At 38.9% G+C, this 12,491-nt stretch overlaps 2 protein-coding genes and 1 non-coding gene across 3 annotated transcripts in view; 2 read left to right on the forward strand and 1 right to left on the reverse strand.

Moving 5' to 3' along the window:
* Catsperb (cation channel sperm associated auxiliary subunit beta) overlaps positions 1-12,491 on the forward strand; it is a 189,140-nt gene that overhangs the window by 156,948 nt on the left and 19,701 nt on the right. Inside the window, exons 17-18 of the mRNA XM_063240997.1 lie at positions 4,919-5,112; positions 9,327-9,659. Of these exons, the coding sequence (XP_063097067.1) occupies positions 4,919-5,112; positions 9,327-9,659 (527 nt within the window). The remainder of the gene's footprint in view (positions 1-4,918; positions 5,113-9,326; positions 9,660-12,491) is intronic.
* The window catches only part of LOC106028218 (TPR and ankyrin repeat-containing protein 1-like), an 85,943-nt gene that overhangs the window by 3,219 nt on the left and 70,233 nt on the right, over positions 1-12,491 (reverse strand). The window lies entirely within an intron of this gene.
* Positions 6,826-6,962, forward strand: LOC111757630 (small nucleolar RNA SNORA2/SNORA34 family). Its single transcript, XR_002791932.1, has one exon. It is a non-coding gene; the product is annotated as a small nucleolar RNA SNORA2/SNORA34 family (small nucleolar RNA).

Here is a 12,491-nt window from a genome sequence, read left to right on the forward strand (position 1 = left end):
AGTTAAATATTTATCAGTAATTAGTGACTAATTTTATCTTTATAATATTTTCTTTCTCTTTTTTGAAATACAGTGTTTTTATGGTAAAACACACATAGAATGCAATATATCTTTTTAACCACTCTTAAGTACATAGTTCTGAAGTGTTAAATTCACCTATATTGTTTAACATCCAAAAATTTAACCACATGACAGGAATTACCTTCCTTTGAAGTCTGACTAATATTTCATGGTATATATGTATCACATTTTGCTTAGCCATTAGTCTATTTATGGACACTTGGCCTGATTTCTTTTTCTACCTTTTTACCATTGTAAATAATGCAACTACAGACATAAATGTACACATACATGTTTGAAAGTCTGCTTTTAATTCTTTGGATCATAAATTTATGTTTAATACTATAAAGGACCATCATGTGATTTTCCTTAGTAGTTTCACTATTTTATATTCTACCAGAAAGTACATGGATTAAATTTCTCCACGCCTGAACCAAATTTAATAATATTTTTATTATTAAAAAAATAATAACTGTTGATTATTATTAAAAAATAAAAACTGTCTCGGTTACTATCTTAGTTACTTTTTACTCTCGTTACTCAGACAAAATACCTGATGCCCAAAGTTAGGGAAGGAAAGGTTATTTCTTTCAATTCTTGGAGGTTTCAGTCCATACTCAGTTGGCTCCAAGGCAGCGTGGCATGGTGGGGTAGCCCTTCATGGCAAAAGCAGGAAGCAAAAGCTTTTGCTGTTTTGGCAAACAGCAAAAGCAGGAAGCAGCAAGAGAGAGAGAGAGACAGACAGACAGACAGACAGACTATCTCCCCACCCTCACATCATATCCTGGCTCCACCCCTAGGCGGGTATAGCACTCACACCAGCAATCCAAGCCTTAGACAATGAACCAATCACAAACGCATAATTGCATGAGGCTTGAGGGCCACTGACATAAACCATGATATCCCTTGTCCCCAAAGACTCATGCACATCCTTTATACAAAAGACATTTAGTCCATCTCCAAGAGTTGCCAGAGTCCTAACAGTTTCAGTATTGCTGAAAAATCCAAGTCCCAAGTCTCCTCCAGATCTATAGCAAACTCTTAACCCCCTGTACAAATGAAATAAAGTTAAACATTTCCAAAATGCAAAGGCACAAGATAAACATTACCATTCCAATAGTTACAATCGGGGGAATACAAAGTATTGGAAACAAAGCAAGTCCAGAATCCAGCAAGGCAAACATTAAGTCCCAGAGTTCCATGCTGAGCATTTGAACCAATCTGGTTGCAAGCTCCAACAGGCTTGGGTGATTACAACCCCATGGTGTTTCCAGGGATTTCAGCTCCCACAGCTTCTCTCTTAAGCCCCCTCTGCTTGGTTTTTGCAACTTTCCTTAGATGATCCACGTTCTGGACTTTTCCAAACTTCTAGGGTCTCCACTGCACCTTTGGTTTCACTCTTACATCTTTACATATTGCCTTCTCGGAGGTACAATGCTTGGCCTCCAAGGTCTTTTGCAATTGAGGCGGAAGACGTCTTACCCTCAGAATTTGTGCATTTTCCTTGCACCTAATATTGGCACCATGTGGATGTCACCAAGATTTGCTGCCAGTTCGAGCAGTAGCCAGGCTTTTCTCTTTCTTGACTATAGGAGTGGAGTGCCTGGATCACTGGGATCTGTAAACCTGATTGTGAGAAAAAGTTTCTCTGGAACCTGGTGAGGCTGCCGCCATCTTGGAACCTCGTGTGACTGCCACCATTTTGGAACATCACATGGCTGCTGCCATTTTGAAACTTCATGTAGCCTCTGTCACCATTCTGGAGCATGGTGTTCTGCAGCTTTCTCCTCTGAGCAAATTCTTTCATTTTTGCAGTTTTGAGGCTTCAAAGGATGGAGACACATTGCTTCCTGGGATGCCCCTTGGCCATCTTTCTTATTTCTCTGTTCCTTCTCAGCAATCAAGGTCTCAGTTCTGTCTTTACAATCCACAGCTTTACTGGAGTTTTCCTTTCAGTCAAACTCACAGTGTTTTAAATTCTCCTGCTGAGCTCTTTGTTCTTGATTTGTAACATAAATCTGGCTAAAAGCACTTAACAATATCCATGCCACACCCTCAACATTGCCGGTCTTGAAATTTCTTTTCCCAGATTAATCAGTCCACTGCCACCCTTAATCTTAGTCTCAGGCAAAGTCCCTGGACATGAGCAAAGTACAGACAAACTTTCTGTCATGCCATAACATACATCAACTGGAGTCCCACCACCAATGCAGCCTTATTCCCAGCAGAAACCTAAGCCTGGTCTTTACTGGCAGGCTTTTTTTTTTTACTGGCAGGCAGACCTTCTGGTCTCCTGAGCTCTGACCAGAATCTGCTCTACAGAATAGCCTAAGCTGTTCCAGCTCTATGCATGCAGGCATCATCTCTGAACCTTTCCAAACTCTGCCTACAAGCCCTTTTCAAAGGCTTTCACATGGTCAGGTATAGTTACAGCAATGACCCTACTCTTGGTATCAAATTCTGTCTTGGTTACTTTTTACTCTCGTTGCTGAGACAAAATACCTGATGCCCAAATTTAGGAAAGGAAAGGTTTATTTCTTACAGTTCTTGGAGGTTTCAGTCCATACTCAGTTGGCTCCAAGGTAACATGGCATTGCAGGGCAGCCCTTCCCGGCAGCTGCAAACAGCAACAGTAGAAAGCAGCAAGAGAGACACACCTTCTCCCCACCCTTACATCATGGCTCCTCCCCTAGGCAGGTGTAGCACTCACATCAGCAATCCGAGCCCTAGACAATAAGCCAATCGCAAATGCATAATTGCATGAGGCTTGAGGGCCACTGACATAAACAGTTACTTGCTCTCACTGATGAGACAAACACCTGACACCTAAAATGAATGAAGGAAAGGTTTATTCAGTTTACAGTTTTTGAAGGTTTCAGTCCATACTCAGCTGTCTCCAAGGCAGAATGACATGGCTGAGGGTCAACCATTCATGGCAGCTGCAGCAGAGCAGAGCAAAACCAGTGAGAGCAAAAGGGCAAAAGGGAAGAGAACATCATCTTCCCTCCCTTATAATTGTATGCCAGCTACCCGCAACTGGCAGGGTGCAGCACTCACAATGCCAGTCCCCGCAATAGACAATGAACCAATCTCAAATGCTAGACTCAACCGCCTTTGAAAGACCTGCATCCCCTTGACCACTCAAAGCTTTGTGGGGACATCTAGCCACAATGATAGGGGGCTAGGGATTTAGCTCGGTGTCATAAGCGCCTGCCTTGCAAGCAGGCAGTCGTGAGTTCAATCCCCAGTACCGATAAAAAAGAAACACACACACACACACACAAAACCAGAAACACAATGATAAGCAATAACCATCCTAATGGATAGATGGTGTTATCTACTTGTCATGTTGGGTTTTTGAGGGGATTGGTTTGTTTATTTGTTTTTGTCTTTCTCTGAGACATGGTTTCACTGTGTAGTTTAGGCTAGATTTAAACTCACTTTGCAGTGATCCTCCCATCTCAGCCTCTCAAGTGCTGGGATTAGAGGATGTACCACCATGCCCAGCTCATTTTGATTTACATTGTCATTTTGATTTACATTTTCCTAATAATCAGTGGCAATGTGTGGCTTTTCATATGCTTACTGGCCATTTATGTATCTCCTTTATAGAAATGGCTATTCAAAAAATAAAATAAATAAATAATTTTTAAATGGCTATTCAAGTAAATCTGGTTAATTTGGAGTTGTTTTTGTCTTACTTTGTTTTACTATTGAGATTCAGTGGTTTGTTGTTTTGGTTTTTATTTTGCTCTGTTATTTCATCCTGGCCCCTTTCTACAAGGAATTAAAACTCATTTGAAAGAAAAATAATAAACTTTGATAACTTTGAGATATATGTGCATCCCAAATTTAAATAAAGTTATCAATGTTCATTTGTTATACACATATAAGAAAATTGAAATTATGTCATTTAATGTTGATGAATTACTGATCAGTCCTTCCATGCTTTTGAACACTTTTCACTTTTCTCTTTTCATTTGAACATTGTTTTCCTTATATAATTTAAATTCTATAAATTCCATTTTAATACCTGCTTTATCTCTAAGTAAATTATGTAGTATCATTTACTTACTTTTTCTATTGTTAGTGTTTTGTAATTCTGACTTTCACTAAAATGCTGTAATTAATATCTTGTGTAAATAGCTTCCCCTTCCCTGTCTTTCAAGTATTTCCTTAGGAGAGAGCTGTATTAGTAGACCAATGGAATAAGCATGGGGCGGGGGGGACTCTTTCAACACCTGTCAGATTGCTTTGTGGTAAGTTTGTCCTAATTTATAATCTCATCAGTAGCAAGTGAGTTTACATATAGTAAAGTTATCTCCACTCAACCCTATAGGGGTTATCTCCACTGAACCTTATCATTTAGAATCTTTTTGATTGGGAATGTGATTCAGTAGTAGTGTCCATGTCTAGTATGTGTGAGGCCTTGCATTCTACCTCCAACACCACTAAATAAGTCACTGGGCATGATGGCACATGCCTATAATCCTAGTACTCTGGGAGGCTGAGGCAGAAAGATCAAAAGTTTGAGACCAACCTAGGTGTATTAGCAACTTGGTGAGTCCCCGTCTCAAAATTTAGCGAGGTTGGGCATGTAATTCCATATAAAGGCTCTGTGTTCAATCCCCAGTATTATAAATATAAACAAATACTCTTGCTAATTTTAGAGGTAAAACATTGTGTTCCCTTGTCATTGTCATTTCACCGACAACTAGTGAGTTCAAACAAAATGTTAACTGAATATTCATTTGTTACTCATGGATGTATATTTTATTTGTAAATCATATGTTAATAAACTTGCTCATTTAGGCCACTGTAGTGCCCAAATTACTAATGTTTGTTGCTTTGTTTTTAGTAAAACTGGAACAGCTTACATAAGAAAGATCCTGCAACATAAAACTCCGAAGGAATTTTTATCCTCAGTTATTGCAGAAGTGATACAGCCTTTTGTAGTAGAAGAAGTGAATGAGAGCTCTTGTTTGTCTAGTTCTCTTTCCATTATTGAAGAAACTGGAAATTTCACCTATAAACTCACTCTGGATTCACAAAGTAAGTGTTAAAACATAATACATCTCTGGTGACTAAAGTAAATGAAAAATATCTTCTCAGACTGTTCAGTAAAGCAGTAGGTTTCAAATTTTATTCTAAATGTCAACTTACAAAGTTTACATATGCTTAGCTTCCTGATTATTTATTTGTTCCGAATATAATAAAACCTATCTATGATTTCATCGATATATCAACAGTATTATTTATTCACATGAGGTTATTTTGTATTAACAGTGCACAAAAGTGAGACAAAACAGAAACTATGGGTCCCTTAAAATAAGGAAAAAATTTAAGAAAAGAAAAAACAAATCCATGCAGATTTTGTACAGTATAATAAAATAATTTTAAATCATTTATATAGGATATATTTCAAAAGATCATTTTTGTATAAGGATAGGTAGACTATGTATGTATCAAAGAATACACAGCAAAAATTAGTAAACTTTAAGGATTTTGGCCTTACTCTGAGTAAATGGGAAGCCATATACAGGTTTGTGTGAAAGGCGACACAATCTGTTTTAACAAGATTGCTGCTGTGACAAGAACAGACTACGCAACTGGGAGAGGGCAGGGAGGAAAGCAGAGAAATCAGCTGGGAGACTACTGCAGTAACCTGGTGAGAAATCATACTAAATGTAAGACACGTGTTACCCATCCAAGTGAAGAAGTGAGACAGGCATTTAGAAAAACAAGTGTGGAGCGCAGGAAAATTGAAAATCACCTGTGTATGACTGCAGTGATAGCAAGGTAGAAGATCTGGAAAATCAGTGCGTGTACACAAAGCAAAAGGTTTCACCACAGGCCCTCTGACAATGAGCCTCTGGAGGGTAGGGAGGTATTATTGGTAAAAGACATGAGACAGTCTTGACTGAGAAGAACTTGGCTTCCGAGAACCCAAATGAGGAAAGTATCTCAGGAAGGAAGGACTACTGGGTGTGTAGTGCACTCCTAAACTGATATGGGCAGAAAAATGACAGACTCTAAAATATTTTAAAAGCACTTTATTAGCTGAGCTCAGCAGCAACACTGAAAAGCAGAAAAGCAGCCAGGGAAGTATCAGGAGTTACAAAGTAGCAAGCCACAAGGGGAGGGGTCAGGGTCTTAGGGTCAGTTTGTCCCCATAAAAGGAACCAGGAAGGTGGAACAAGCAGTTACAGAAACTAGGGAGGCAGGGAGGGGGTTACATGGTGGGTATGTTACAAGGTTGCAACTTAACTGGCAAATGCACAAGTTTTACAGGAAGAGAACAAGTTGTAGTAAATACAGCATGTTTTGGGTTTTTGAGTTTATAACAATCCCAGCATTTGGGAAGCTGAAGCAGGAGGATCGTCTCAAATTTAGGGCCAGCCTGGGCTATGTAATGAGACCCTGTCTCAAAAAAAAAAAAAAAAAAAAAAAAGAGAAAGTGAAAAGAAAAAAAGAAGGAGTTCACCTGCATTACATGCCACCAACAAATCAGGTGAGCTTAAATGAAAACTGGTTATTCAACCTGAAAAAGTCATTGGTGATTTGAAAAAGGTGTTTGACTAGGATAGTATAGGCAAACCTGCCTAAAATAGATTCAAAAACTGATGAGAGAGGCAGAATTAAAGACTGCAGAAGCAGGGATTTAGCTCAGTGGTTCAAGTGCTTGCCTGGTAAGCCTGAAGTCATGAGTTCATTCCCCAGTAACAAAAAAAAAAGAATTGAAGACAGCAAATAATGTTAACTTTAGTGGCCCTGAATCAAGGCCAACAATTTGTCATGGCTGCTAGTTTCAAACAGGATCCTAAAGAGGAGTCTTTCTAAGATCTCTTGACCATTTCAGAATTTTAGAAATGTAATGGTCAATTCATTAGAAAAATATAGCTTAGAACCCAACGTGGGCCAGAGAAGAAACCATTTCTCTGCCCCACTGCCAGTAGGGGAGCATCAGTGATGCTCCACCCTGAGCCCCTCCCCCATTCTGGGAACCCCAGATTGGAGAAACACAGGTGCCTAACACAACCCACTACGCCAGGGGGCTGGCAGCAATGCAGGAAGTGCCCAGGGTGCAGCAGCAGGCTGATTCAGAGAAACTCAGGAACCGTCAGGACAAGGCAGCAAAACACAATCTCCAACCTCCAGCCACCAAGAACAAGTCTAGATGACACAAATACAGTGTAAATTAGAGGTCACACCTGAAATTTCAGGTTAATTCTTGTGTTGTCCGATTAATTTTACAAACCTGTATTTGACAGTCTGGGCTGCTATTGCAAAGATGCATTGTAGCCATTGTTAGTTTCCTATAGTCTTGTTTTGAAATCCTGTATCATTTTCATTGTTTTGTTTAGTTTGGTTTTATTCTGTCTTGTTTTGTTTAGTTTTATTATGTCTGATGTTCTGGGCAGCTATTTTGAAGATATCAAGAGGTATTATGGTAGCCACTGTTGATTACCTATCTTGTTTTGAAGTCCTATATCATTTTCATTGTTTTGTCATATTTGGCTTTATTGTTTTATTTGGTTTGGTTTTAATTTCTTTAAAATAAAATGTTTTAACATGTACCTTTCAATTGGGCCTGGTGGTGCCTGTCTATAAATAATCCCAGCACTCCAGAGGCTGAGACAAGAGGATCACTGTGAGTTCAAGGCCAACCTGGGCTACAAAGAGAGTTCCAGGACAGTCTTAACTGCATAGTGAAACCCTATCTGAAAAAAAAAGTAACTTGAAGGGAATTTTTTTCTGAAGGTGAAACTATACCGCCTTTTAAGGGAATGCTGGGAAAAACTGGGGTTGCTTTGAAACAGGAGTGTATGTGTGTAGTAAGGAGAATTATAGGCTCTTTTCTGGATTATTTGTAATTTCAGAGTGAAGAAAATCTTCTCATGTTTAATGACCTATTGAAAACATGTAACGATGATGTTTCTTTCCTTGAAATAGTCTTTTTTCGGTTTTGTTAACATCTTCTCTGATGGATTTTCTCCAATTGTTTCTTCCTTGTATCATTGATACAATCTTTTCCCTATTCCCATTCCTTAAGTGATGATGTTCTCAGAGTTCCTTCCCTAAATCCTCTTCTGCATCTTCTTGCTCCCCTTGAAGAATTAACCAACCAACAAACTGAGTACCTTCAATGTAATAGGCACATATTTTTTTTTTTTAACACTGGCTGCGTTACCTTCTCTTGTGGAATCATAATAAATAAGGCTTTTAATAGTTCCATAGTAAAGAAATGAACTTTCCTTGTGGAAATTCTTATTTACTTTCTTTCTTGCCCTGGGCATATGTAGTAAGTTTCTGAAGTCTATCCTTTTTTTTTTTTTTAAACTGGAAATCGAACTCAGGGCCTTGCATTCGCCCAGCAGATGCTATACCACTGAGCTATATCCCCAGCCCCTAAAGTCTATTCTTATTTTTTGGGTGATTTCAAATGGAATTCCAGGGTTAGTCTCAAGAATGTTGGGAGGAGGGTTCCAGTTCTGTTATGGCTGAAGGAAATGAATACATTTCCACAAAAATGTGGTAGATAAAAAGGTGAATTACAAATATTCACCAAAATATCTTCTTTGAAGGGTGGAGAATGTGGGATAGTGGATAACTCCCTTCTGTTTTCTATTACCTGGACTTGGCAGATTAGTTCTAAATTTTATGGGATAATCTTAAAAACTTAGAAATACCCATATATAATCATTTGCTTACCATATGATTTATTACCATGAAAATGAACTAAATGACATTTCCACTTCTTGAAAGAGATAGATACATGTCTTTTTATAAGAATACCAATCCTAACTGGGCATGATGGCATGTGTATGCCTCTAATCTCAGCACTCTGGGATGCTGAGACAGAAGGATGCCCAGGCTCAAGCCCAGTCTGGGCAATTTAGCAAGACACTGTTTTGAAATTTTAAAAGGAGTTGGGCTGGGGACAGGGCTCAATATGAAGGTCTTGCTTTCAGTCTGCAGTGTTAGAAGAAGGAGAAAGGGAGAAATAACTTTCTTTACTTAGCTTAGGTTTTTTCCCTACTCAAATTTTTATACATCAATTTCACAGTAAATTAACGTATAGGTTTAAATATGATATATTCATGATAAAGTTTCTAGAAGATACATTTGAATTACAACATGAAATCTGGCAAATGTGTTTAGGTAAGATCATATTTTAAAAACTCAAAATGGTTTATTAGTTATAGCTGCTTGTATGCTTAGTGAATATTATCTGTTACACCAAATCTTTTCTTTTTTATCTCCAGTTGTTAATGCCTTGTTTAACGTTACTGATATAGAGAAAACGGTGGTGATTCCTGGTTACAGCAGCTTCCTGATCACAAATATCCTAGATGATAAGAATGCTTTAGCTATTGCTACTATGCCTGCAATAGCACCCAACAATGTAACCTTTCTAAAGGGCACCTGGTTCTTGTACAACTTTGGGCAAAAGAATGGACGAACATGGAATATATACTCAAAGCCATGTCATTATTTGCTTCAACAACTTGATGACTCACCAACTCTCAGTGATGTGAAATACATTGATTTGGGAAGCTCTCAGACATTACAAGTTAAAGTCATACCTAATAAAAAAAGTAAGTTTGTTTTTATTGGTGTTATTGCTTGTGTTTAGATGTTCCCCCAAAGCCTCATGCAGTCATAGATGAAGGGTTTTCAGAGGTGCCTAGATCTATAGTGTATAAATGCTATAATTGATTCATAGTGCAATGCTAGGATCAAGGACATTAGGATTAAAGGTGTGAGTGCTACCCTAAGCAGCCTGCGTAAAATATAAGGCTTGCTTTGCTACCTTCTGCCTTCCATGGACTGTTTCTCCTCTGTGATGCCTGTCTACCATGCCACTGGGCCTTGGAATCAGTCAATTATGGACTGAAACATCTACAAACTGTGGGCTAAATAAACCTTTCATCCATTAATTTGTGAGTGTTGAGTATTTTGTCTCAACAACAAGAAAAATAGCTAAGATAATTGGGAAAAGTCAAAAGCAATTATTCTTTTGTTTCTTGAATATAAAGTAAGCCTTTGCATATTTACCTTAGGTTTCCATAATTGCTGGCATACTATTAATAGCAAGAGTGAGACCAGTTAGACAGACAGTAGACAGGTAACATAGGGACTTTAGTAAACCAAAATAAACCCTGAAAAAAATCAGAACATGAAAAGGAAGGAGCTCCATATGCATCAGAAAACTAGAGGGCAGGGAAGCCAAGGAACAATGTTTTCCTGATGTCAAAGGCCCAGCTACAAATGACAACCCATTAGTCCAAGGGGCAAGGGCCTGAGTAAACTGAGCTACGCAGTGGGAAGCTGGGGCATGGGGGAATTCTGCTCCTCCTAATTTCAGAAGCCTAAATGAAAAGTGGCAACTACATTGTTTGATTGTCTCGTCTTCACACACCTACTAAAACAGCTCAACAAAAGTACATAAAACTCCTGAATTTGGGTACTTCCCCAGCAACCTCTGTTGGGGTTCCTCTCAGGTACCAAGAACTTTTCTTTGTTCTTTCTAATAAACTACACTTGGCTTATTCCCCTCTACTGTCCTGTCAGCTTTACTCTTCTTTGTCCTTAGGACAAGAGCCCAGGAACAAAAAAATGGCTACATCTTTGGTGCCCAACATGGGATCTACTTCTGTATGGAGAGGTAAGTGTGATGGAACAACCAGACCAAACTTTCTTTGTTAAACTCCTGATGATACTCTTAGACAGTTGGAATGTTGACCAGAGAGGGAGCGGAAATCCTTTCTGAGGTAGATCTCTGGATGCAAGAAACAGGTGAAAGCCAGTGTAACAACTGCAAGTCTCTTGCCATGTCTGCTTTCCAGTGGATGCTCAGAGATCCTCTGGTGGAAATCAGGTCCTCGCAGCCTGACTGAGTATAGAGCAAAGAAGCCTCCATTTGCCTTACCACATCCAGCCTGAGGTGAGAGGTAACCCTTGATGCTGTCTAAGTATTCCCCTTCCAGATGATCTGAGACCCCTCTGTCTGTCAGAGCCTTCTCATAAACCTCCACTAAAGTTGAACCATAGATCTTGGCTTTTCTCTGTCTGCTAGTATGACAGACTCCCCTCTTCTTCATATATTTCTTGATATGTTTACTGGCCTGGAAACAGGTTAGGATCTTAGCCTATATTCTGGGCTCCCTGGTCCCTGATGTCTCTGGTGTCCATACCTCTACCCTAACTTTTATACAGCCAATGCCTAGTAAGTAATTCCTTGGATTCTCCAAAGAAGATTTGTCAGAACAAAGGTCAAAGATAAGGAAGAGCGCCTTAGGCCTTTTTAGTAAGCTTCACCCAATTCTCCTGCAGTGCTGGGGATTGAAGACTAATTTTGGAAATCACTCAACCACTTGCTTCAAACTTTAGGATAGAGACCGCTATTTTTCCAGACATCAGTCACTTAATACCACTGTCTCTCTCTCCTGGATACTGGACTAAGAGATATCCATATGAGGGATTCCTGTCACTCCTCAGAGGCCCTCCAAATTTATTCAATCTAAATCCATCTATCCACTATGAGGCTTATAACTCAGTGAACCCTCCTGAGACAGTAAGAGGATATATAGTACAACTAATGTGGACCAATCTATCAAGGGGGTTTGCTCTCTTGCTGTCTTGGGCAGGGATAGGCAAAGAAGAGAGAGCAATAGTCAGCACAAAGGGGATGTCATTTCCTCCCAGCCTCTCTTTACAGAGGGGAAATCCTGAGACTCAGAAGGAGCTTTCCTGTTATTTCCCCATAGGCAGTAACCCCTATCAAAAGAGCAGTTTTCCATAGCAACTGTAATACAGAGTGCCCAAGGGACCTGCTCTGTGGACAGCAATTCCAAAATTAAGATAACTATCAGCCTAACCTTCCTTTAAATAGTCCTTCCCACTCTGACTCTAACTGGTGTTAACTCATAATGAAAGAGCTCTGTTATGATTCACCTAAAAGGCACTAATTATTAACCTCTTAAAAAGTCCCGATTAGTCTATTTATAATTATAATCCTAAAACTATAACAGATTATTATAGTTCAACTTGCCCGATACATCTAAGAGTATGCTCTGATTTAAAAGTAATTGTTTTATATATTCTGCATTTCTTGTTTGTTCATTTGAATGGATTAAGGTAGATACAGCTGCTCCATTAAAGCTTTTTGAGTTTATATCAATTTTATTTTTCCTTTTTTTTTTGCCCTTGTAAACTTCTCACTCTTTGGGGACTTTCTGTGAAAAACTAATTACATGGGTTTTGGGGGATAGCCAGACTCAGTACATTACAAGATGACAGCTAATAGGCTTGAGGCTTACACGGGACTTACAAATAAAAGTCTTAAAGTTTAGTAACATGAAGTTTATATATGATTTAGGTTAATACATATTTATGGGGTTTTTTATTAACTTTCAAATATATATTAT

This window comes from Cavia porcellus, unplaced genomic scaffold (assembly GCF_034190915.1).
Source record: "Cavia porcellus strain 051 isolate PalLab524CR breed Dunkin Hartley unplaced genomic scaffold, mCavPor4.1 scaffold_31, whole genome shotgun sequence".
Taxonomy (NCBI): domain Eukaryota; kingdom Metazoa; phylum Chordata; class Mammalia; order Rodentia; family Caviidae; genus Cavia; species Cavia porcellus.